A 26,243-nucleotide genomic window follows, 5' to 3' on the forward strand; every position below is an offset into this window, starting at 1 on the left:
TTAGAAAGTTGAAACAATAGAATTTTCATTAATGAAGACGCATTCTTGTGGCTTTGTTACAAACTTACAGCATAAGGACATGGCCTTAACAATGAATCATGGACCCTTATCATTAAATACTTCCTGATTTTATCAGGTGCTTCCATTATTCTAAGACTTGGAGATGTCCTTGTCTTACTATTGAGTATAGCACGAGCCTGGCTCTTCAGGTGCAACTCGGCCTGGTCCACCTAAAGGAGCAGCTGCAACTCCTCTTTGATTCAATAAACACCTGAAATGTGCCAACCTTCCAGTAACTTGCCTTGGATCCTTGGCCAGCTTGTCATAAGGTGTCCACAATCGCTCTTCATTCAAAAAAAAAAAAAAAAATCATTAATGAAACAATTATCCATAGACATGCCTCTCTTACCACTGCCAAAATTCTTACAACACAAATAATATAGAATATAATTATCCATGGCTTGTCTATAAATCTCTACAAGGTTTCTTGTGAGATTAGGAATGAGTTGTGATATTTATAACGCACTCAAGATTGTTATAATAAAGAATTGATTAGTCCAAACACTAAATGCCACTGTAACGACTACTTATAAGTTCCTATAATCTAGACACGAGATTTGGGAATTTGGTGAAAGGTCGATGACTTGGGAGAGAGGCAGCGAGCATCTAGTTGTTGTGGTACCATTGGCCGCAGAAGTTCCGATGGAATTTGAGTATAATGTTGTGAAGGGGCCTGGGTGTAAGGAGAATATTGATAGCCATCAGTTATCATTATGGGTAACCAATTGGTTTAAGGCATTTAGGAAATATGTGGGGACTTCATTGGAAGGTTTTAAGGAGTAAATTATAGGGGTTTTTTTTTTTAAGCTCTAGAGGCCAGGAAAATAAATAAATAACAGCATGAGGTAGGTAGTAGTCAGAAGAAGATGGCTAAATCGGGGCAGAAGGGTCATCGGGAATTGAAAAAACTTAATGAGGTCTTTGAATGTTGAGTATGGGTTAGCTAAGATATGGAGTACCAGTAGTGAGCAGGCTGTTGCGGTGCATCAATGAATTTGAAGATTATTTCTTGAAACGTTAGAGGGTTAAATGAGCAAGATAAAAGTCCTTGGGTTCGAAATCTGATTAGGAATTAGAGGCCAGATATTGTTTGTCTTCAAGAAACTAAAATGGAATTGATAACCAAAGTTGTGATTCACAGTTTTTGGGGTGGCCAACATGTTTGGTCATATTTGGGTTCTTGTGGAGCTTCTGGAGGAGTGTTATTGAAGTGGGACACACGCATTATGGACAAAGTGGAGGAAGCGGTGGGACATTTTTCAGTATCTTGTAAATTGAAAAGTGTGGTAGATCAATTCATATGGGTGTTTACTAGAGTTTATGTTCCTAAGGCTGGACAAATTCTTGTTCACTGCAGATTGGGAGGATAAGTTTCCTAATGTTTACCAGAAAAGAATGTCTAGATTATTATCGGATCACTTTCTAATTGTCCTAGAAGATGGATCCTTTCATAGGGCCAAGAGGCTGTTTAGATTTGAGAACATGTGGCATAAGGACGATGGTTTGTGGGAAAGGTGCGATCTTGGTGGGAATCTTATCATTTGCACGGTGCTCCGAGTTTTGTGTTGGCAAACAGATTAAAGATTCTGAAAAATGATTTGAAAAACTGGACTGTGGAGGTTTTTGGAAATGAAGAAGAATGGGGGAAACATTTGTGGATCTTGCTGAATTAGAGACTACTGAGGAAAGTTGTGGTTTACTGGAGGAAAAGCTGGATTTGGAAAGTATTCAAGGTGAGTTAGAAAAAGACTCTTTTGGAAGAAATTTGTTGGAGGCAGAATCTAGAGTTCTTTGTATTAGAGAAGATGGGAATACTAAATTTTTTCTTCATATGGCCAATTCTCACAAGAGATTTAACTTCATAGATAGGCTTATAGTGGACAAAGAAACGTCTTTGGATCTGGAGGCCATAACAGAGTGTATTTCTTGTTTTTATAGGCAGCTCTATTATGAGAATGTGACCCATAGACCTGACCTAGATGATGTGGATTTCTCTAGAATATCTGAGGAAAATGCTCTTTGGTTAGATAGGCCATTTGATGAGGAAGAGGTGTTTAGGATGATCAATGGCTTTAATAGTGATAAGTCTCCTGGCTCGGATGGTTTTTCCATGGCTTTCTTCTAGTCTTGTTGGAGTGTTTTGAAGAGTAAGATTATGGAAATTTTTCAGAACTTTCGTACTCAAGTTGTGTTCGAGAAGAGTCTTAATGCTTCATTTCTTGCCCTTATTCCTAAAATTGTTGATTCTGTGGATATCAAGGATTTCTGGCCAATTATTTTAGTTGGTGGGATTTACAAGATTATCTCCAAGGTGTTCGCTAATCGATTTTGAAGGGTGGCACATGGGCTTGTTTCAGATTCATAGAATGCATTGTGAAAGGTAGACAAATTTTGGATTATGTTTTAATTGCTTCTAAATGAATTGATAGTAGATTGAAGATAGGGACTCCTAGGTGTTGTGCAAGTTGGATGTTGAGAAAGCATATAATCATGTGAATTGGGGTTTTATAATGTATATGCTCCAGCGTTGTGGGTTCTCAGATAAGTGTAGAAAATGGATAATGTGTTACATTTCTACTGTTAAATTTTCCATTCTAATTAACAGTAGCCCTTCGAATTTCTTTGGAAGCTCTAGGGGGATTCAGCAACGGGATCCATTATCTCCATTGCTCTTTGATTTTGTTATGGAGGCTTTGAGCTGTATGTTGGATGTGGCTGCAACTGCTGGCTAGTTTTCGGGCTTCTCTGTAGGCAATACGGCTAGTACTTCGATGATGGTGTCTTTATCTTTTATTTGTGGATGACACTCTTATTTTTTGTGATGCTAACCCTAATCAATTAGTTACTTTGAGGGAGATTCTTACTAGATTTGAGGCGGACTCAGGTTTAAGAATTAATTTGGGGAAATCAAATTTGGTACCAATTGGAGAGGTGCATAATTTGGATGTTCTAGTGGGACTGTTGGGTTGTAGGCATTCTTCCCTCCTTTTGAAATATTTGGGCTTTCCATTAGGTGCTAAATTCAAGGAGTTGTCAATATGGAATCCTATCTTAGAGAAAATGGAGTGGAGACTAGCGAGTTGGAAGAGGCTTTATTTATAAGGTAACTTCTATTAAAAATACTCACTCCTCCTTAACTACTTATTTTCTTCCCATACCTGGGAAGGTGGCTAATCGCATGGAAAAATTACAAAGAGATTTTTTTTGGAGTGGTATTAGTGGTGATACAAAATTACGCCTGGTGAAATGGGTTAAAGTTTGTTCACCAATGCAGGTTGGGAGGCTAGGTATAAGACATTTGAGAAGTTTTAACTCTGCCATGTTAGGCAAGTAGTTGTGGAGGTAAGGCATAGAGACAAATGCTTTATGGAGGAAGGTTATAGAGGCAAAATATGGGAATGTTTGGGGTGATTGGTGCACGAAAAAGGTGACAAGTGCATATTATGTTAGCCTCTGGAGGTTTATTAGAAGTGCGTATTGTGACAAGGAGTAGAGGTTTCGAGGTTAGAGGATTTTATTTTTCTTTCTACCCTCCTAATCTTACTTTTTTCCCTTGGAGAATGGTGTGGCAACTAAAGGTTCAATCAAGGGTAGCTTTCTTTTCATGGTCTACTTCCTTAAGTAAGATTCTTACAACAAATAACCTTCGCAAAAGGTGTATTATTTTTCTTGACTGGTGTTATATGTGTAAGAAGTGTGAGGAGTCAGTGGATCATCTTCTTCTTCATTGCCCCATTGCATTTGTGTTGTGGTCTTTGGTGTTTTGTTTGTTTGGAATCCACTGGGTTACGCCTCATAAGGTAATTGAGTTGTTTAAGTCTCGGCAAGGTAAGTTCGAGCGACATCACAATACAAACTTTTGGAGACTTGTGCCGCATTGCTTGATATGGTGAATTTGGAGTGAAAGGAATGCTAGATGTTTTGAGGGATGTGAATGGTCCTTGCTAGAGATAGTCTTTTTTCTTACATACTCTCCTTTCTTGGAGTGTGGCTCTCTCGCATTTTTCTTGTTTTTCCTTTCCTATTTTACTTGATCATTGCAATTTTGGATCTTGATTTATGCCCCCACAGTACATCCCAATGTACTCAAGTTGGCTTCTTTTTTAATAAAATTTTTCGTTATCTATCAAAAAAAAAAAAGACATGGCTCCTGACAGATCATAAGAAAGCCAAGTATTCAAAAACTAAGGTACGTTTCTATGAAGGCATGGGTGAGGCCATGCCTCACTTTGGAATGCCAACGTGCACAGGCATCCTATAAATTGTTACTATAATACATGGTTACGGTGACTTGAGATGAAATTCTGATAGTTTTACTTAATAAAGAAAAAAGGAGCAATTTCACCTTTGGTGACATATTGATCACCCATATTCTATGTGGTACATTTTTCATCAATTTCCTAAACATCTACAAAAGCTTACTCAGTTAATAGACAGTCACGATACTAACAAGTCTGCCTTTGATTGTTCAATCTTAGTTCTCCAGTATCACTTGTGAATTATATGAGGTGAAAAACATAAAATTCCAGAAATTTAATTTGACAATGATATGAAATAAGTACCTGCAGCTGCTGCAGCACGTGGCCATATGGTTTGTTCGATGTCCGACCCATCAATGTGTTCACCCCACATGCATACCTCACCACCAAGAACTAATTTCTGTTGATTGGGATTTGTGATATTTGTGAGTGGTTCATTCATATAGAACTGCTGCCATGTGGCATCTAAGTGATCCAAATACCATTTGTCCTGGTTGCTTACAATGCACCGTAACCCAGCTGCTACCACTTTTTCAGCAACACCACCTCCAAGCCTGCCAGAAAATTTTAAGCCAAAAATGATCCCACCAGAAATCAAATAACAAGTGGACTACAAAGAACCCTTGCAAAAAGAATTTGCAATCCAAATATCAATCATTTCATCATCATCAACTATTCCAAGTAAATGTGAGTCAAGCAACTCAAGCCCATAGACCCCAGTTATCTATTGTATCAGTTTTAAAATGGTTAAAGCATCCAATCGAAAAGCTTCAGCTTTTAGGCAGAAAGGCTTAACTTACACATAAACCTATAAACAAGCCCACATCCAAGGAACTCTGTCATTAACAATAATAATTAAACATGTCATAACAAAAGGCAACGTTGATGGATCTTAAATATGCTTTGAAGACAAAAGTACTTGATCATGCTAAGCAGTATGTATTATCCTTATTTCATAATTTTGTACTTGATTCTCCACTATAATAGTAGAAAATTTTCAACAATTTTTACCGGATGTAAATTTCTAATATGTATCTTAATATTTTCAATATATTGCAAGTTAATAGTAAAATCAGCAAGATCCCCAATCATTATGCTTGCATTAATTATTATCCAGAGAGAAGAAAATATAAGGCCAACACTCTTCTGAACATTTTTTTTAGAATAAAAATATGCATCGTGGCACAATATCCATATAACAGAAGTAAATAATGCAGGAGCCTCCAACGTTAAATATGCAAAGTAGGACATACCAGTTGTGCACCACAGTCTTTCTGCTCAATTTATTGCCAAAATTGTTAAAAGTCTCTTCCCTGTAACTTTTCATGTGAGTAAGATTAAAAAAAAAAAAAAAAAAAAACCCTAAAAATATAGCTATATAAACTTACGCATAAAATTCATACCAGTTAACAATTTCATATCCATGGGACAAAGCTATGTTCTGTGCCCGCAATACAAAGTACTGATATGCTTGAGATTCATTCATATGATGCTTAGTTAACCTGTACATAGGGCAGTCAAGAATGTCATACGTTATCTCTCAAATGTCTTTGGGTTAATAAATATTGAGTGAGTATAGATTTTCCCTGCCGTTCTTGAAACAATGAAATTAATAAAGAATATAAGTTTACAAACATGAGCAAAAATTTAACACATTAAAATAGCCTCCTAATGCCAGCACTAGCACGACAGTTTTAGGACTGTATGGTGTTGAGGACCCCCAGTTAATGAGATATTCCAGAAAGAGGCTTCTGGTGTTTAGTGTAAAAACCCAAATTATATGAGATGAGGGATTCGCATGGTTATGTAAACCAAGTACTGATCAACAATGGTCAAATAAACTTATCAGTAAATGTAGAAAATAAACACCAAATTGTCTGAATAAGGTTAAGTTGCACTTTTATAATATAAAATTGCATGCCATAATGGATATTATTTATGTGAATGTTTGTGTCTGCATATCAACCATATGAACCACTGATATCAACACAAGAAACGGAGAATCTAGGATATGATGTGGCAGGGCACAGTATTTAATTAATATAAATTTTAAATATATATTTTGTGCTAGTTTTTGGGTCTAAAGAAAAATTAAAAATCAAAATTTATAACATATGTACAAACAATTAAATTAATTTTAGAAGGTAATAAATAACAAAATAGGGCAGGATCCATCATCTATGTTTGAAATTCATAAAAACTTAGAAGTTTGAATGTTTCTAAATTTCTAAGATACTAGATCTTTTTTTCTTTGTGCATGCAGAAAATATGGAAACTGCACGGGAACTTCCTGCACTTGCACAATCAGGGCATTTGAAATGACCAAAAGCAATTTAGTACTACTGAGAAGTATATTGACATTAATTTTTCTTTTAAGATATATAGAGTTGATAAGTGAAACATTAATATTGTACCATTTTTTTACATGAGGAGTCAGTGTCCAACAACCTGAAATGAAAAATGCAATTGTGTGTCAGTAAATTGACATTATTAAGTTATGAAGTTCAAGACAAGGACACAAAATTAAAAAATAAAAAAAAATAAAAAAAAGAGAGAGAGGTGAAGAGACAAGTATCCAAAATTAGATCAGGAATGACCAATAGGTAATGATACAAAAGATTATAATAAAAATTAATTTAAACAAATGTTAGTCTAATACATATTGCTAAACCAACTGGCAATTTTTACTTAGGATCGAACAATTAGGATTATGTATGTTTATTTATTTTTTGCTGGGAGAGAATATATGTATAGAACAATATGCATCTTTTATAGAGCTAAGCTCTACCTATAAATGGAATATGCACACATGGAGCCATAAGAATCAATTCTATAATAAGAGAGCCCTTCAAACACATTTAGCTCCACAAAAAGTATTTCTAAGTGGAAATTCAACAGTGATTTGTAGATTATCTTGACTTGTAAAGGCTTTGAATTAGAACTCAAAATTTATCATGAAAGATGATAGAGAAGTTTTTTTTGATAGGTAATAACAGCTTTATTGATAATAAAAGCACAATGAATTTATGAAAGTAAACTCACTGCACTGAAAAGAGAACAAACCAATCAAAAAGAAAGACTAACAGAATTAAGAAAGTCAAACAAAGAATGGCAATGCGTAAACCCCCAAATCCGAGACCACTCAAACAAAGTCCTAAGTAGCAAAGACTTCACACAGTCTACAAGTCTCTCAGTTTCCTCAAAAGTACGGGCATTCCACTCCTTCCAAATTAACCACATAAGACACGCTGGAGCCATATTCGATACTTTTGAAGTGTGACTCCACAACCAATTCCACCATGCAGTAAGAAGAGAAACAAGATTCTTCAGCATCACCCACTGAACCCCAAACACATGAAGGACTTCACTCCACAAGGAATATGCATACTTACAATGGATCAATAAATAATCCACAGTTTCCTCTTCACATCGACAAAGGCAGCACCAATTCACAATAGGTAACTTCTTCTTAACAAGGTTGTCTATAGTAAGAAGCCCACCCCTAGCAGTTGTCCATAAGAAAAAGGCCACCCTTCTAGGTATCTTAACACACCAAATTTTCTTCCAAGGAAAAAACACCAACGGGGCTGCTAGCAATGAAGTATAAAAAGTGCACACATTAAAAACACCACTCCGATTCAATTGCCATATGATGGTATCATCACCCCCCCCTAGGTAACTTAGAGGAGATATACACAAAGAAATCATAAAAGATCTCTGTCTCCCAGTCTTGAAATGCACGACAGAAACGTAAGTTCCAGCTTCTACCACCCCCATCCGGAGCATAATCAACCATTTCAAAAACCATAGCTTCCTTGTTCATAGAAATAGCAAACAATGCCGAATATAAAACTTTCAAGGCAGAAGGGCTACTCCAAGGGTCATGCTAGAATTTGATACAAAAACCCTCACCCACCACATACAACACATGACCAAAGAAACTCTCAACCCCCTTCCTAATGTTCTTCCACATGCCACATCCATGCATCCCTCTAACAACTCTAGTACACCATCACCCACTGTCCTCCCCATATTTGGAAGCTATAACCTGCCTCCATAAACGAGTGACCTCATTCCCAAATCGACAGAGCCACTTCCCAAGAAAAGCTTGGTTAAACAACCCAATTTTCCAGATCCCCAAGCCACCAGACTCCACTAGCCACACAACTTTCTCCCAAGCAACAAGTGAGAATTTAAAGACATCACTAGATCTCCCCCAAAGGAAATTCCTCTGAATTTTCTCTAATCTGTCTGTCACATGTTGTGGAATAGTGAACAAAGATAAATAATAAGTAGGGAGACTTGATAAAGTGCTCTTCAATAAAGTAAGTCTACCTCCTTTTGACAAATATAATTGCTTCCAACCTGCAAGCTTTTTTTCCATTCTTTCAATGATAGGGTTCCAAATTGAGGAATCCTTATAGTGGGCCCCCAAGGGCATCCCCAAATAAGACATGAGTAAACAACCTACCTTACAACATAAAATTCGAGCCAAGGCATCCAAGGTCCCAACCTCACCAACCGGTACAATCTCACTCTTACCAACATTTACTTTCAGTCTTGTGATAGCTTCAAAGAAAATTAGAACCATACAAATATGTAATAATTGTTCCTTGGATGCATCACAAAAGAGAATAGTATCATTAGCAAACAAAAGATGAGAGATACGCAAACCTCCACATGTATTGGGATTTGCTTGGAATCCACTGAGAAAGCCTCCATCTTCTATCCTTTTCAACAACCAACTCAATACCTCCATTACCAATAAGAATAGGAGTGGAGATAAGGGATCCCCTTGGCGAAGACCACGAGAGCTGCCAAAGAAACCAACTAGAAACCTATTAATAAGCACTGAAAAACAAGCAGTAGAAATACACATCTTCATCCAACTCACCCACTCCTCCCCAAAACCCATCCTCTCCATGAGGTAAAATAAGGCACTCCAACTCACATGATCATAAGCCTTCTCAATATCCAATTTAATAATCACACCTAGAATACCACTCTTCAATCTACTATCCAAGCATTCATTTGCAATAAGAACAAAGTCAAGTATCTATCTTCCCCCAACAAAAGAATTTTGGGAGTTGGAAATAAGTTTATCCAAAACACAACGAAGTCTATGTGCCAAAACCTTTGAAAGTAGCTTGTACAAACTACCTAACAGGCTGATTGGGCAAAAATCTCTAATATTGACTGCACTAAGCTTCTTGGGAATCAAACACAGAAAGGTAGCATTGAGTGATTTTTCAAAAATACATTCTTTATGGAAGTCTGCAAAAAGAGCCAAGATATCCTTCTCAAGAACACACCAGCATTTTTGAAAGAACGCCATAGTAAAGCCATTTGGACCGGGAGCCTTATCACCCTTAGCCTCCCGTAGGGCTACAATGATCTCCTCTTTCTCAAACTCCCTTTCTAAAGCAGTCCAATTGGTTTCATCCAGATTTGCAAACTCTAACCCATCAATAGTGGGCCTCCAAGATTCGGCCTCCTGATACATGGACTTATAAAAACCCACCACTTGATCTTGAATTGCAGACTCATCCTCGTACAAAATGCCCTCAACCTCCACACCTCTCATAGTATTTGTACATCTATGAGAATTAGCAAGTCTATGGAAAAATCCAATATTATTATCCCCTTCTTTTAAGTACAAAGCCTTCAATTTCTGCCTCCAAGAAATCTCCTCCAAAGAAGCTAAATACTCAATATCAGCCTTTATCTCAGCCCTTCTTGCACTATCTGCCGGTGACAAAGTTTGCATCCCTTCTCTCAAATCTAGGTCCAGAAGCTCAGACAGCGAGTATTTTTTCTTAAAAGCCACATCCCCAAAAACATGTTTATTCCAATACTTCAAGTCACCCTTAAGAGCCTTCAATTTACAAGCTAGAACATAACTAGGAGACCCCACAAAATGGTATCCGTTCCACCAACCTCTCACAAGATCCACAAAACCCTCCACCTTAAGCCACATATTCTCAAATTTGAAAGAAGTCTTTCCCCTCGACATTCCACCTGCCTCCACAAGAAGAGGACAATGGTCCAAAATCACTCTAGGAAGAGGCCTTAGAATCACATCCAAAAAATGATCCTCCCAATCAGCTACCAACACTCTTATCAATTCTAGACATAGAAGGGTTATCTAAGTCACGGAACCATGTACACTCACCCCTCACCAATGGTATATCAACCAATAAATTCCTCTCAATAAGGTCCGAGAATTTGTACATGGTTGGACTGAAAGAAGAACAACCAAGGCGCTCTGCTAGATATCTGATGATATTAAAGTCACCAAAAAGACACCAAGCAGCACTCCACCTCCCTCTCATACTATCAAGTTCAGTCCACAAAGCATCCCTAAGACCATCAGCATTCGGACCATACACCCCTGTACATATCCAATCAAAACTGTCAACCACACCCTTTAACAAAACAGATACAAGAAAGCATCCAACCATACTATCTATTTTCTTATACACCCTTGTATCCCAAGCTAGTATAACCACCCCCCCCCCCCCCCCTACTGTACCCACCCCCTACTGTATGAATAGAATCCAAAGCCTCCCAATCAACAAAAGGGCTACTCCAAAGACTTTTCACAACAGCAGAATTGACAGAATCCAACTTGGTTTCTTGGAAACACACTACATCACACTTCCACTCCTTGAGTAAATTCTTCACCGTATCCCTTTTTTGAGGATTGTTTAATCCTCTCACATTCCAAGATAAGAGTTTCAAATTCATGGACAACTAACTGAGCCCACCCCACAGAAATTCTCAATCTCTCTGGTTTGTCGACCAGATTGCCCCTCATAGTTAACGGAAGAGACTAAATTCCTCAATTCCCTCATTCCTTTTTTTGATGAAGATGCATTGCGGTGCAAACTACTTACCGTGGCTTGTTTTTCCCACACTTTCTCAAGCTTTTGAAATAAGGCAATGCACTGCTACTCGCATGAGTCAATAGGGAAGCCCACATATTTACTAAAGCCTTTGATCTTCCTCTTCACCCACACTGAAGGTTCCAAATCCTCCCCCACAAGAAAATCATCCAGTGCAGCCTCCTCTGATACTAACTCCATACCCCCTTAAGGATCCCACTTAGCCAGAGGCACACAATCCAAAGCATTCCCACCATCCTCATCCTTACCTGACCTTGTGGGATTGACCCAGTCCAGTAGCAAGATTTCATCATCCTTCGAATCAAAACCCAGCTCAAAAAGGGGAGAGAAACAATTTTTACCTAGCAACTGGTGGTATCAGAACATATCGGAAAATCCAGAAACCAATAAAGATGGGGAAGAAGAGGGTTCGCCATTGACAGGTTGCCCACTGGAGGTAAAGACATCCCCGGAGTTTGGGAAGTCCTCCGCTGGATCATCAACGACCGTCACACTAAAACCCATACAACCCACCTCAGCCCCGCTTGATTTAGGGTCCACTGAAAGACCATCGACAGCCCCACCCTGACCACCGCACCCATCGGACCTTGTAAGGACACCACCCATCTCGTCGGTGCCTGGAAACACCATCAAAGACTTCTCGGATGAGCCGTGGGGGTCTGATCCTTCACTAAAATGGCTTACCGCCGAAGAAAAGTGAGTCATAGTACACCCATCGGTCCTTGGGTGGTCCCCATCCAACTCACCGAGAAACCCAAGTTTCACCGAGGCGACTTGAAGAGAAGCTTCAAATTCCGGCACCGTTGCAGTCGTCGGCGACACGAAATCCCCTCATACCTCCTCTCAAACACTCACCTCTTACCCACTTTAGTGAAGATATTGTAGCCTCGGGTTAGGCTTTAACAAGGCCACCTATAAGTTCTGAAATTTCAGGCCCACCACTTATATCCTTGGGCCATTTAATTTCAGTAGTACCCAGACAAGTCACCACCCGTCTCACATCCTCAGGCTTGCACACTCTCAAAGCCAAAACAGCTAGAGACAACTCAAATTTAAAAGCCCGCGTGGATCTTCCATGTTTGACTGAAACATTACCACTTATAACTGAAACATTATCTGAAGCAAGGGCGGAGTCAGGAATTTTTGTTTGGGGGCCAAGTTGCAGCACTAATATATTTATCAAGACAACTCTCATATACATATATATATATACACAGACACATTTTTTTATTATATATACACATATACACATTTATTTTATTTGATAAGTTATATATATACACTCACTCAACCAAAAAAAAAAAAAAACTTAGTATTTTCAATCAAAGTTATGTTTGATGACGATCTTTATAAAATAAAATTCATTTTTTCCATTTTCATAGTGAAATTCTTAAAAAGTTTCATTTTAAATACAAATTAGGAAATTTTATACTAAAGTAAAAAATGTTTCAATTGAACTAATGAAAATTTCAAAAACATGCAACTAAAAACATTAAAATAAGTTAGGCTCCAAACATATTTAAATTTATCTTACTCTAACATATTATGTGTCAACCAAAGACACATTTCATGTGTAGTTTTAGTGACAAGATTTTTTTAATGAGTCGATGACTTGTTAATTGCCACATAACAGGTTAAAAAAGATAAATTCAAACATGTTTGATGCCAAACTTTATCAAATATTTAACAGATGTAAAAACACATTTTACAATAAAAAATAAAACTGCTAAATTATATCTCTATAGCTATTAGACCAATTATTTTTTTTAAGAGTATCATTGGACTAATTCAAATATTTAGGGGGGGCAACTCTTATTTTTATAGACTAAACTTTAAAAATATTAAAATAATTATATATATATTTTCAAAATTTTGGGGGGGCCATGGCCCCCCCAACCTTCAACACTCCGCCCCTGATCTGAAGGGTCTTCATGAAACCTGTTCAGCCCCGATATAGTTCCAAAATTTTCAAAATTCTTGCTTTTTTGCTGATTGCCAAAAACAGATAAAAGTTTCCAGTTACTCTTCCCACTCTAGCCACCACCAGCAAGCTGACCACCTCCACCACCATTATCTTTGGCCAAAGATATCGGTTTAGGACCAAAGCAAAAATTCCTAAGCTCTTTCTGAAACAAAGACCACCAGCTCTATTAGAGCTTGCTGGTTTCATTATACAACCTCTCCTAGACCCTCCAAAATATACTGCCATAGCAACAAACAGACCAGCTTTGTTAGATCTCTCACAGAACTCTAACAACTTCCCATTTTCCCTGAATCTCTTACAAAGTAAAACATGGCTAGGCACCCAATCTCGTATATCTTCGAGACAAGAAAGTATCCACTCCATGCCCCTACATCCAACCCAAATAGAGCTCTTAACATTTCGACGTGTCTCGTGTATAGCATACGAATCAGACTGCCCCCCATCAAAGGAAAAAGAAAAAAGTTTTGCATCAATATGAAACAACCTCTTGCTGCCTCCAAGGACAGAGGATTGAGGTTGAGGAGGGATGTTATGAGAGGTTACTATGGAGGGAGAACTTGGTATGGTTAAAGATGCAGGTACAAGGGTAGGCTATTTAGGCAAAGCTTGGTTAGACCCCTGAGGTGGTGGGGAAGGGGAGGGCAAAGGCAGTGGTGGAGGAGGGGGATAAGGATATGGGAAAAACCCAAACTGTGGAGGAAAGCATATGGGGGAGGGAGAAGGAAAATGTGAGGGTGGCAAAAAAGGAAAGAAAGTAGGTGATGGTTGAGGGAGACGGAGAGGAAGAGGGAGAGGGTGGGGTGGAGGAGGGGGGTGGAGAGGGTGAGGATGGGGTGGGGGAGGGGGGTGGGAGGGAGCAGGAGTCATATCATGAAGGATGAGGAAATGGTCACCCAAATAAATTTACCAGAGCAAAGGAGGGGGGTGGAGAGGGTGAGGATGGGGTGGGGGAGGGGGGTGGGAGGGAGCAGGAGTCATATCATGAAGGATGAGGAAATGGTCACCCAAATAAATTTACCAGAGCAAAGGATAATGGAGACGAAGTTGAAAATCCTTTTTTTTTATTGAATAACTACATAATGGAAAGAGGAACACAAGCTTTTGGAAAACTAAAAGTTTTAAATCAAGTCAAGATTTCATAACTTATTTGGATTACAGGAAACTGAGTAGGCAATAAAAGCAAGGTATAAAAGAATGGAGGGGTCTGAAATTTCAGGCTGGAGATAGCTAACATACATGCCATCCTTAGTGCGTGTTAAGCTTCCTGACAGCCTACGGAAGTGAGCCAAAATTGCAGAATGTCCAGCTTGAAACATAGGAGCCAAAATTGCAGAATGTCCAGCTTGAAACATAGGAAAAGCTAAAGTAAATGGGGCAGTTTGGGTCCAGTGTCCAATGGCACTGGACCCGTTGAGATGGTGACATGTGTCATCATCCAAACTTAATTAAAACTGATCCAACAGCTTCCACACCTAAAAGGCTCAATACTAAGACTCAATAATAACTAAAATAACCTATCAAAGGTGCTAATAAGGTCCAACATCAAAACTAGACCACAATTCTTGAATCTTTGTATATTTAATCTTCTTTTTCCTTGATCTCTTCCTTGTCCTCATCATAACCATTCATGAACAAAAAAAGAGAGATGTGGATGATATTGAAGAAGAAATCAAACATAAATGAAATCACTGAGTCGAACATTGATGAAATTGAGGACATAGATGATTGAGTGGTAGGTGGAGGGGGGGATTTAAACTTGGTTGCATTCAATTTATACCCACTCACAATAAACTCCCTAAGAATAGTCTTAAAAGGCAAAGAGCTCCTGCCATCCAACTTGCATATGACAGTCCCATCACTAGGTCTATAGGCATTAATCCATTTCCAGGTAGCCTTTAGATCCCATCCAACTTTCATCCTATTTTAGAACACCTAGATCAGGTCAAGCCTAGGAAGCCTTTAGATCCCATCCCACATTCACCCCATTTTAGAACACCTAGATCAGTAGACATATAAGAATCTGAGGTCAGTGAACAATTTCAAGTAATGATCCATATAACACTCGGGCCAATTCAGATTATATGAAATTTCAAGTAGGGGATTAGGTCATGGTTCCAATTAGGCTCGAATGGATTCTCTACAAAGCCGTTAGGCAATTGCAAGCCTGTAGTACTAGGACCACTCAAATTGTTGAAATGGTTTAGACCAAATGCATATAATTTATTAATGATTTTTCAACATATTACAAAAGTAGCTCCACCATTAATATCGAGGATTTGGTTCATTCTAAAGGCCCAACAGTTAATTTTCTCCCCCATGTTCTAGTTACAAACCCTATGACATCCAACACGTAAAGAACATATTGATGCTATTTTAGATGAGCAAATTGTTTCTACTAGGGATGGAGGAAACTTGTGCTACCTAGTTATTTGAATGGGCAACCAGAGTCAAACCGCACCTGGATCACCAAAGAAGAGCTGCAGCAACTAGACACTGATATATTAAAATTACTACCCAAAGCTATACTCAACAGGGTTGAGTCTTTCCTACCCTGGAAGAATTAGTGCAGATACCAAGAGGCACAAAAATTAGTTCTATTTTGAATCTCGAACTTTGAAATTTCATTGATGTAATTTTATCTTGATTGAAGATTTTGTGGGATTATGTTTTGTTTTTAAATTATTCTTCTTATTGATGTACTCAATGAAAACCTACTTAAAAGGGCTCCAATAAATATTCTAGGCAGACCTTAGTGAATAAAATTTTGTCTTGGAATTTTTCCAATTGTTGGGTGATTGTTAGAATATTTATGTGTGAGTGGTATGGTTAGTTAAGTGTTGAAGTCCCACATTAAACACTAATGACAAGAGTGAGTAGTTAATATAATAAAATTAGACATAAACTTATTGATTTAAGCTTTTTAGTGGTCTCCCTATATGTTATACTAATTACTAAATTGGATTCTCCCCAAGGTTTTACCTCCCAAACAAGTGGTACCATAGCAAATGGTGGTGTACAGCAAGGTGACAAAGTATGCGGGGTCCCTTTTACTGTTGGAGTAGGAACAAGGTGTGTGTGCTTAGAGCCCACACAAATGCGTATCGAATAAGGGAAGCCCATAAAACTAGATGATCTTGGAAAAAGCCCAACAAAGTAGTTGACAATGGCGCTAGATCAAAAAGAACAACGTGTACAAGGTTCCCATGGACATGGCTATGTAGGGTTCCCATCAATGAGCATATGGGGTTAAGAAATGGTTTCCATGGACAGCAAACGAGAGGCCCATGGATGATGTTTTGATGAGAAAAAAAAAATAATAATAATAATAAAACCCATAGGCAAGGGAGAGCTAATAGGATTTTTTCGTGACCCACAAAGAGGTTTCAAAGCCATAGAGAGCCAATAACTCACATGTGAGGGGAAAATTTTTGGGTATGTGTGTGAGTGAAGTCGTGCATTGAATAATAATAACAAAAGTGAGTGGTTAATATAAAATAATTAGGCCCAAACACGTAAGCTTAAACTTTTGGGACTAGTAATATCTTTATATGTTATATTAATCTCTTAATGTTGGGAATAAGAGACTCCAATTGAGAGATTAATTTATCAAAATAAGATTAACCTCTCAATTGGGGTCTTCTCTCCCCAATATTCAGCTTTTGGACCAAGTTTTGTCCCTATATATTATATTTACCCCTCAATTGGAGTTTCCCCAATGAATTATCTCCCCCAACAAGTGGTATCAGAGCTAAGTTCAACTAGGCGAGTGTTCATGAGTGGAACCAAATCCCATCAAGTAGAAGATGGAAAACAGTCATGTTCACTCCACCTATGGTTGAGTAAGCTCTCTATTGTTGATGGTAATGAATGACACTAGGATTGTTAATAAAAAGACTTTAGTTCAAAGGGAAGAGTAATTGAAATGCCACAAGTGACTTGGTAGAAGGCTTACACATGAAGGGGAGATTTGTTGGAACATTCATGTGTGAGTGGTGCGATTAATTAACTTACATGGGATACTAATGACAATAGTGAGTGGTCAATATAATATAATTGGGCCCAAAGTCATTAGCTTAATCTTTTGGGTTAAGTGGTGTCCCTATATATTATATTACATACTTAATTGGAGTCATCCTAAGGCATTATCTTCCTAATAGTGATGATTCCTAGCAACTTAGGTGTTGATTCCTATGTTTTTCTGCTTAGTGTTGATTCCAAGCAAACCCTAAATGTTGATTCTTAGGTTCAGCTACATCAATTCAAACTAGTCAGTTTTAGCTACGTCTATCCTTTCAGACATTCTATTATATCTAGTTATACACTTTGTTACTTCCCTAGTTGGCATATCCTTTTTTACTACTTCTATCTTTTTAGATTCCCTTAACTTGAAGATCCCTTAACTTGAAGAGGGGTTTGTCTTTGATGAATTGGTGTTGTATTTGTCGAATAAATGGGAAACAATGGGTCACATTTTCATTCACTACTGTTAGACTTATGGTTAAGTGATTAAATTCACCATTTCCTAATAGCTTAAGCTTTTGGGACAATCGGTAGTTTAACATGGTATCAGAGCAAGAGATCTTGAGTTCGATCCCTGGCTTTACTCTACCTCCCATTTAAAATGTTAAATTCCCACTTATTGGGCCCCCACTTATTAAGGGGAAGTTTAGGCCCACAAGTGAGAGGGAGTCTTAGATTTATGATTAAGTAATTAAATTCATCATTTTCTAATAGTTTAAGCTTTTGGGACAATCGGTAGTTTAACAACTACAATGTTGTTTTTTCTCTTTGGCGGGATGTACTTCAGATGTTTGGAATTCACTGGATCATGTCGGGGTCTGTTGCGAGATTAATGTTCTGTTGGAGAAATTGGCTCAAGAATCATGGCTCAAACTTTTGGAATTTGGTGTTGGGTTGTTTGATGTGGATTGTTTGGAAGGAGCGGAATCTTTGTTCGTTAGAGGATACTGAAAGTACATTGGATCAATTAAACTTTGCTTCTGCACACTCTTTTTGATTGATCCAGAGTTTGAGGTTCAACACAATGTTCTTCCATTTTTGAGTTCCTAGCTTCTCTTAGATCTTCCACTTAATATTCTTGTACTTTGTTGATCCTTTGTGTTAATTTTTTTATTTACCGTTAATTAAACAAAACTACATACCTATCATATAAAAAAGAATTAAATTACATTTTCTCATTGGTGTATTAATTGCTCTCATCTAAACATGAACAAACCATCTCAAGCAACTCTCACTCATCTTTTCATCAATAAGGGTCACCCCTATCTATAAGAGAACTTCCACATTATGAATCATATCGTTCATTGCATTTCCACATATCCATCTCAAGATTCTCATTCGCTTACACTCATTTTATGAATATGTTGCTTCTAAATAACCCAACATTCAATGCATAGAGCATATCTGGTTTTATGGCAATCCTAAAAATTTTCCCTTGAACTTAGTCGATATTCTACAATCACACAATATTCTTAATTTACTTCTCCACTTCATCCACCCTACTCTCATCCTATGTTTCACATCCTCTTTGATCTCTCTATTTTTCTAGATTATTGATCAAGATATCAAAAACTTTCGCTCTTTGTTATTTGTTGACCATCAAGTCTTACAGCCCCTTCATTTTTGTTTCTACTCTTACTGAACTTACATTCCATCTACTTTGTTTTAGTCCCACTTAACCGAAAACCTTTAGATTCCAGGGTGTCATGACAAAGTTCCAACTTGAAATTACCTTCAAGTATAGTTTCATCCATTAAAAATATATCATCTACAAAAGGCATACACCAATAAAGAAATGATTAAGTTGTGGATTCTTAAAATTTATCCTAATCGAGAGAAACCAAGGAAATGTTAAATAGATTAGTCATTTACAACTTATGGATCACATTTCTAAGACGTCCATTTTTCATTTAAAAAGACAGCCTCCTATATCTTTATACTTCATGATCTAGTTTTATGTTTTCCTTGATGTCCATGACACCATTTATAGTATTCTTTGGTTGTTGCATCCAAACAGTTAGTTATCTGATCATCCAAACCGAGAGAAAATTCCCAGCTTGGCCATATGACTGCATCAACCGAAAACTTGAATACCAAGGGTTAAGCAAGTTTTGCTGACTACCATGCCTCATGAAGCGGAGGTCCTTAGTTTGACTATTCCCCAATGGAACCAGCTCCACATGATTTTCACAGGTTCACCCAGTGTGTGTGTGCATGGGTGAGGATATATCCTCATTGCTTCACCCCTTCCCCCACCCCCAAAAATACAAGATGAAGCAAAAGGGAAAAAAAACTCCACCTCTCCTATAATTTCCAAGGTCATTAAAATAAATCCTGTTATCTCAACTAATCAGAGTAGAGACTAATAGGAAATATTCATAACAGCAATAAACATTAATTATATTTATATGAAAGATCATTGAACTTACTTGGATTAACCTCGTCACCTCCCAAGTGAACAAACTTGAATTTGAAAATTTTGCTGAAATCTGAAAATATATATATATATATATATATATAATATAAATAAATATATATATATATATATTTTTTAACATTGATCTTAAAAAAAAAATTATATTAATGCTTTCAGAAACTAAAGGTACCATTTTCTTAATGGGAACAATGGTGCAATGTTTTTTCAAGAGGAAATTGTGATATTACCTGATAGAATTCCATCTATTACTTTAAAGGTGAATTTGTTGCTGACATCAAGTGGCTCTGGACAATCCTTGGACGGCCACAGGGAAGGATAGCCAATCCCCCTAAACATTTAAACTGTGAGCTCCCATGACAACTTAGTGCAAAGTCATTGCAAGAGTAGTTCATCTCTAGACCTTAGAAGACCATGATGCATTTAAGAAACTAAGAATATCATTAGAGCCCTTTCTCTTCTTTGGTTGCTATGACTTTGTAAATATCTCAAAATGAACTTTAATTATATAGGGAAATGTGACAGATATACACTAACATGTTCGGAAAACAACCAATGCCTGTCATTTTTCAATTTGTATTGATTGTACTTTATGTACTTTGTTAGAAGTATTGGTTAAATGATTAAATTTACTATATCTCAACAGCTTAAGTTTTTGGGACAATCGAAAATTTAACATGATATCAGAGCATGAGATCCTGGATTCAATACTTGTCTCCTCCACTCTACCTCCCATTTAAATTCCCACGTGTTAAGCCTTGCCTATTAAAAGGTAATTTCAACCCACACGTGAGAGGGAGTGTAAAAAGTATTGGTTAAATGATTAAATTTACCATATCCCAATAGCTTAAGCTTTTGGAACAATCGGTAATTTGACATACTTAAAAGATTTACTTCTCTTTTTATGATTCAAAGCACTAACACCTCTACATTGGTGTCTTCAATTTTTCTAGCTCGGTAAGTTCTTTAGAGTCATGTCTTTGAGCTCAGAAGTTTTTTCAATTGATGGAACTATGTTGTAATACTACGTGGTTGTAAAGCTTACTAGTTTGAGTTGTTAAGACAAGTAACAGAAATTTTACTAGTGGTATTAAAAATTATCTTCAAAACTTGGATCACAAGGTACTCTTAAACAATATATAAAGTTCATAAATTTTTATGGACTACCTAAAATGAAAAACACAGCAATTAGATTTTTTTTTTTCCTATCATAAGGAGATAATAATCCAACAATCTTCTAGGATCTACAATTCTCCACGCAACTTCAAGGCCAAAATGTCTTGCTAAGAGTATGTTAGAGAGCTATACAAACTTTTCTAGCTGCAGCTGGCAATTCTTTTATTCAGTAGTTACATTAGGCCAGAGTGACAGTCCATGGAACTTATGTATGTGCAGAGTTTGAAGTGAAAGAAGCTCTAGTAATCATTGCTGTAGTGCATGACAAGATGTTCAATATTCCAAGAATCAGATGAAGGGAGAAAGATGAAATTTTAATAAAGAAATGCCAATGAGAAATTATTGTTAATCAAAAGAATTAAGATGTCAATCAATAATGCAAGAGGTAGTTTCAAAAAGCAGAAAGGTTGATTAGACAGGAAAAAAAACAATAAAGGATAGTTAGTAAAATGCAGCACAAGTAACAGAAAGGATAAATTCAATGTACTGAGTATCAGGAATAAATAGATTTGGTTAAGGAAGTCTTTTTTTTTTCCTTTCCACATTGAAATTAGACTACAATGAGACTTGGCAGAGGTAGTAGCTACCATGAGCGAGCATGTCCAGGAACATCAATTTCACCCAATACATTGATCCCTCGTCTTTGAGCATAACTGCAAAAATTAATAATCAATATATGAGAAGAACAATGAAAGATGAAGGTAATAACTAGACAGTGAAGTAGATTCAAAAATTACTTGCCTCACAATTTCTGCAGCATCAGCAAATGTATATCGTTCTGAAACTGAATATGCACCATCCCACAGTTTTGGATATGAAGGTATCTCCAAAGGGAAAGACTGTGTATCTACAATGTGCCAGTGCAACACATTCTGCAAGAAAGTGGGAGATAGTCAGCATATCAGTCACTTAGGCAAAAATATGGTATCACTTTTTTGATGGATAAAAGTATCATATTGCATGGAAGTAAATTAATTGCTCACAACAATCAGAGGGATATATGTGTTCAAGGTTTAGATACACCAAACTCTAGAAGACTATTTGCATTAATTGAAGAAGACCTTTTTTTTTCTCGGTTCATACTTATCTCTGCATTGATTGAAGCCAGTCCCACAAAGTCAGCACATAATATCAAATATACACAAAATTTTCTTGATCTCTAGAAAACCTTTTCCAACCACCATCACTGAGGCTGTTAATGACCATCTACCTCTCTTCTTCAAGCTGTTAATGACAGCAACCACAAGGCTGGCAAGTGGTAATAATATGCAGTTACATTATATTCATATTACTAGTTATTACAAACTTGAGCAACAATATCGCTCTACTTAAAGTATTCAATATGCTAATAGTATGGTCCACCCAAATAAGAAAAAAGACAACTAACTAAGGCACAGTTGTCAAGATTTTATTGCATTGATAATTGATTTAATTCCACAGTACAAGTGTGAAGCATACGGTAATTTCATATCTGTTCTCAAACAAAATATGGTGAAAATTGATCTAAATTATAAATCTAGCAAAGTAAAGGTTCAGGAACAATTGCAGCAATATGCTACGATGTGAAGCTGCATAAATTTTTATAACAGAAACAGTTGCAAATTCGAGTTTTCTGCTCGAGTATGGTTGTTGAAAACAGCAAGCGTTGAGTTATACAGCCCATACCAGCTTTGCATAGGCCATCGAATCAATAACATTCTTTATCACTGGCAATGGCAGATAGTGTCGAGATGTGTCTGCAACAATTTCATCCTCAAGTCAGCAAACAAAAATTTAAAATTTTTCTTTCTTACTTCAAATTGTCAATAACCAAAAGTGTCAGATCTACTTATGCCATGTTCTCATTTGTATCCTGAAATTTTGAGGTAGACATGTTAGAGTTGTGTGGCACAATATAGCAATTTCTTCTTTGATAATTGCTTGTGAAATTATTAGCATAAACTAGTGATTTATGAAATAGGTCTACTGGATATACCGATATAGTAGACTAAAGATATGACTAAACTCATATATGGTCCTTGACTGGTCCATATCCATCAATCATGTATCATACCATTCTAGGTACATGGTCAGACCATGATGGAATGGACGTACAAGTTATAATTTCTCATACTACGAAAGACAAAGGGCTAGTCTTTCGATAGGCAGAGCAGAACAATCTCAGTAGTTCTTTTGTATGAGGTTTTGTACAAGTTGAGCATCAAACTTAGTGGCAATACTATATAATCATTGATATGAAGAAGTTGAACTAAAGGTTATCTAGGGCCCGTTTGGTAGAGAAGTTTGAGTAATGTTGTTTGTATTTTTTTTGAAATACATGTAGGTGAAAAAAGGTGTGGAAATGAGTGAAATGTTATTTAAAAACTGAAAACATGTTGCTAAGATACTCTACCAAACGGGCCCCTAATCTTTACAATTTCCAGAAATCAAATAATGTTAAATATGCACATTATAATTAAAAGGAGAAAATAGAAAAATAGGAATTAAAGATTGTTAACTATGAATATCATATCCTCAAAGATAGAGGATAGAACATATCAACAATAAAAAAAAATATTGTTCAGGAGTAAATGAAAGGCATCTCACCTATTAAGAGCCCTCGAAAAGAGAATCTTGGCTGATCAATAACAGTCCATGGGACCATAGGAACCTCAATTACCCTAGTTGTAAAGTTAAAAAGGCATAATTGGCTGAATGTCTGTAATATTTAATTTCAAAAGAAACATTAAGGATTTTTACACGTGTTCAATTAACTAAGAAAAAAGAAACTTTTTTTTTTTTGATAGGTAAAAAGAAACATATTTTAGTGTCATAAAAAGCAGCACATGACCTGAAATCCATGCAAAGCCCCATAAACTGTATGTGCCTGCGTCATTTTAGAATACAATTGATCACAAAACCATAAACTAATCAAAAGCTACAACACAACCTATGCTAGTCATCAATGATCTGATAAATGGCCATCCATATGACATCTCAATATTGACAACCAAATCATGGATTATTGGTCATGTTGTTTGAGGTTGCCAAGTGCAAACAACACGTTTCCATTTTAGACACCAACAATGGCTACAGTCTCCAACTAAATTCCCCCCCACCCCCACCCCCCCGGATCGTATTTATTCCATGGACAATTTAGAAATATATAAGACAAGAATTAACAAATTTGTGGAGATTGACTTTATCAAGTATATTCATTGCTGAACAAAATTCCATGAATAGTATATTGTACAGAAATAATTAGCTTAGTTTTAGCACTAAAAAATTAGGATTCAAGCTTGCCTAAAAATACAAAGCTGTGGCCAATATATGCAATATGATTGAAGCTTTTAGAAATAACTTACACTTGTTAATTTTACATGGTTTATGGTCCAGCCACCTCAGAATTAGTTTAAGATAAATTTTATAGTTATAATAGTCTTCATAAAAATGTGTCAATATTTCCTTATAGGCTATTAGCTCAATGGAGCAAAAGTTAATTTGGTAAGATGAATAATTTAGCCTTTTTTCTATGTTGAAATCAATCACCATGTATGTAATAAGATATTAAATGTCACAGCAATATTTTCAAAGAATGACAGATTTACTAATTCTTGCTTTCCTTCTCCATGTTAAAGAAAGATACCCTTGTAAATATCCTCAAGACAAAGGTCAAGATAATTCTCAATATGTCAAGGCAAATCTGAAGAACCTTATTTATATGTAAATTTTCAACGGGTAAAGCAAAATTCAATCTATATTAAGTGGTAATGTCCCAAAACATAGCACAAGAAAACTGCATAATTGTAAATTTAAGCAGGTGGTAATGCAGACTTATAATCACCAACACTAAAGTATATCAAAATGAAACTTCATATGGTGCTAAGAAGCAGAAAAGGGATTATTTTCACCCACTTCAAGATAAGCATAACCAGGCTTCCCAGATGCAGGAACTGATAACTTGTATGACTCATCAATACCATATTGTAACTGCACAGCAAAGAAGAGCTTTCAGTGATTGATGTCTGCATTCATTTATTTTAAATATAAAAAATAAAATAAAATAAAATAAAGCACATATGAAATTGGAAATTTCCCCAATAAAATAGTCTTGGAGCATTTTGAACAGTTGACGCAGATAAGCCAAGAGACTATATGTATGAAGGTATGGAAAGAGAGATGAACTCAGATTATAGAAGCTACTATATTTATCTCCAAAACTATTACCCAATACAGTAAAAAAAAAAAACCAAGCAAGTCCCTTATTTCCCTTGTTTGAGAAAATAAAGGGAGGATTTAACACATTATCCAATTGTTCAGATTGTTGAAGATTCTAGAAATAATTCCAAGTTGGTAGACTTCCGTATATAGATTGATTGTAAATATATATGTTTCCTAGATTAGAGATTTGCTCTACTGGCGTGGAGATTTTTAGTCCTAAACTTTAGCATTCCAATTATGTATAGTGGCTATTTATGCTCACAATATTGTAAAAAGAAAAGTATGAATGAAAACCAAGTTTTGACTCAGATTACTTCTTCTTCTCCAAAAGTTTACACCAAGCAACATGCAAATGAATATACTTGTTCCTTACACTTATAAGACCCAAAAGAAAACCATTTTACACAAATCCTCATTAGAAACTAGCCAATCTTTTATAAATATATGAAAAATAATAAATTCTATCTTCCAAAATCATTAATCATGTTCATGCCCACATGCATAATTCGTTGGAAATAGACAAAGGAAAAAAAAAAAATGTAATCAGAAAACATTATCCAGTGCCAAATGCCAATTCATGAGGAATTAGAAGAAAAAAAATGCAAATAAGCAAAACCCACATAGAAACATCAACCAACTCATGAAAAGAAACAGTACCTGGTCATCTGCTGACAACACAACCACATGGAGACCCTGAAGCAGAAGCGAAGTATGAATCTTAGAAAAATTGCCATCTGCAACATGAGCCACCCGTACCATATCCAGCAACCTTGAAAACCCATCTTTCAAAATCCCAGAACCATCATTGTACTTGGTCCCCTCAGTTTTGAGCTCAAAATCCTTACTCAAGAACAGATTTTCACGTCCATGGCTCACAGAATGTGGCATTGGCCATATGTTCAACCTGTCCACACTAACACCATCTATTGCAAGCACTGCTTGAACCAACAACAACACCCACACTATCTTCCCCATCATCAAAATCTGTGTCAAAGAAGCTAATGCACAATGGGGTTGTACCAATTTGCACAATACTACAGGTAGGTAGTATTTGGTAATAGTATTAGTACACCAGCTTTGCCTACCAAACAAGATGGGGAAGGAAGTGTATGAGAATGTGATTGGTTTTAATTGTATAGTGAAGCAAAAAGTGTGGTTTTTTTTTTTTTTTTTTTTTTTTTTTTTGAATAAAGCAAAAGAGTGGT

General features: G+C 36.5%; 2 protein-coding genes across 3 annotated transcripts; both read right to left on the reverse strand.

Moving 5' to 3' along the window:
• LOC115991999 (beta-hexosaminidase 3) lies at positions 1 to 26,243 on the reverse strand. Of its 2 annotated transcripts, XM_031116034.1 has the most exons (14): positions 25,696 to 26,243; positions 24,733 to 24,807; positions 23,669 to 23,704; positions 23,425 to 23,536; positions 22,504 to 22,574; positions 21,580 to 21,710; positions 21,426 to 21,491; positions 19,893 to 19,993; positions 19,658 to 19,717; positions 6,734 to 6,767; positions 5,723 to 5,821; positions 5,573 to 5,632; positions 4,623 to 4,873; positions 1 to 344 (listed from the first exon to the last, which is right to left on the reverse strand). In XM_031116034.1, the coding sequence occupies exons 1-14, from the start codon at positions 26,014 to 26,016 to the stop codon at positions 178 to 180; spliced, it is 1,584 nt and encodes a 527-aa protein (XP_030971894.1). In that variant the 5' UTR covers positions 26,017 to 26,243; the 3' UTR covers positions 1 to 177. The 2 variants fall into 2 exon arrangements, with proteins under 2 accessions (XP_030971894.1, XP_030971902.1); XM_031116042.1 differs by lacking the exon at positions 19,658 to 19,717 and having other exon boundaries at positions 25,696 to 26,205.
• On the reverse strand, positions 6,776 to 10,820 carry LOC115992014. The gene has a single exon (XM_031116052.1). It carries the CDS (start codon positions 10,330 to 10,332, stop codon positions 9,376 to 9,378), a length of 957 nt encoding a protein of 318 aa, XP_030971912.1. The 5' UTR covers positions 10,333 to 10,820; the 3' UTR covers positions 6,776 to 9,375.

This window comes from Quercus lobata, chromosome 1 (assembly GCF_001633185.2).
Source record: "Quercus lobata isolate SW786 chromosome 1, ValleyOak3.0 Primary Assembly, whole genome shotgun sequence".
Classification (NCBI taxonomy): domain Eukaryota; kingdom Viridiplantae; phylum Streptophyta; class Magnoliopsida; order Fagales; family Fagaceae; genus Quercus; species Quercus lobata.

Excerpts from the sequence above, each read along its gene's own strand:
- LOC115992014 (XM_031116052.1), bottom strand. The coding sequence starts at position 10,332 with ATGTCGAGGGGAAAGACTTCTTTCAAATTTGAGAATATGTGGCTTAAG.
- LOC115991999 (XM_031116034.1), bottom strand. The coding sequence starts at position 26,016 with ATGATGGGGAAGATAGTGTGGGTGTTGTTGTTGGTTCAAGCAGTGCTT. Across the intron at positions 19,718-19,892 it reads AATAGATGGAATTCTATCAG|ATTTCAGCAAAATTTTCAAA; the intron begins GTAATATCACAA and ends ATATATTTTCAG. Across the intron at positions 4,874-5,572 it reads AAGACTGTGGTGCACAACTG|GCTTGGAGGTGGTGTTGCTG; the intron begins GTATGTCCTACT and ends ATTTTCTGGCAG.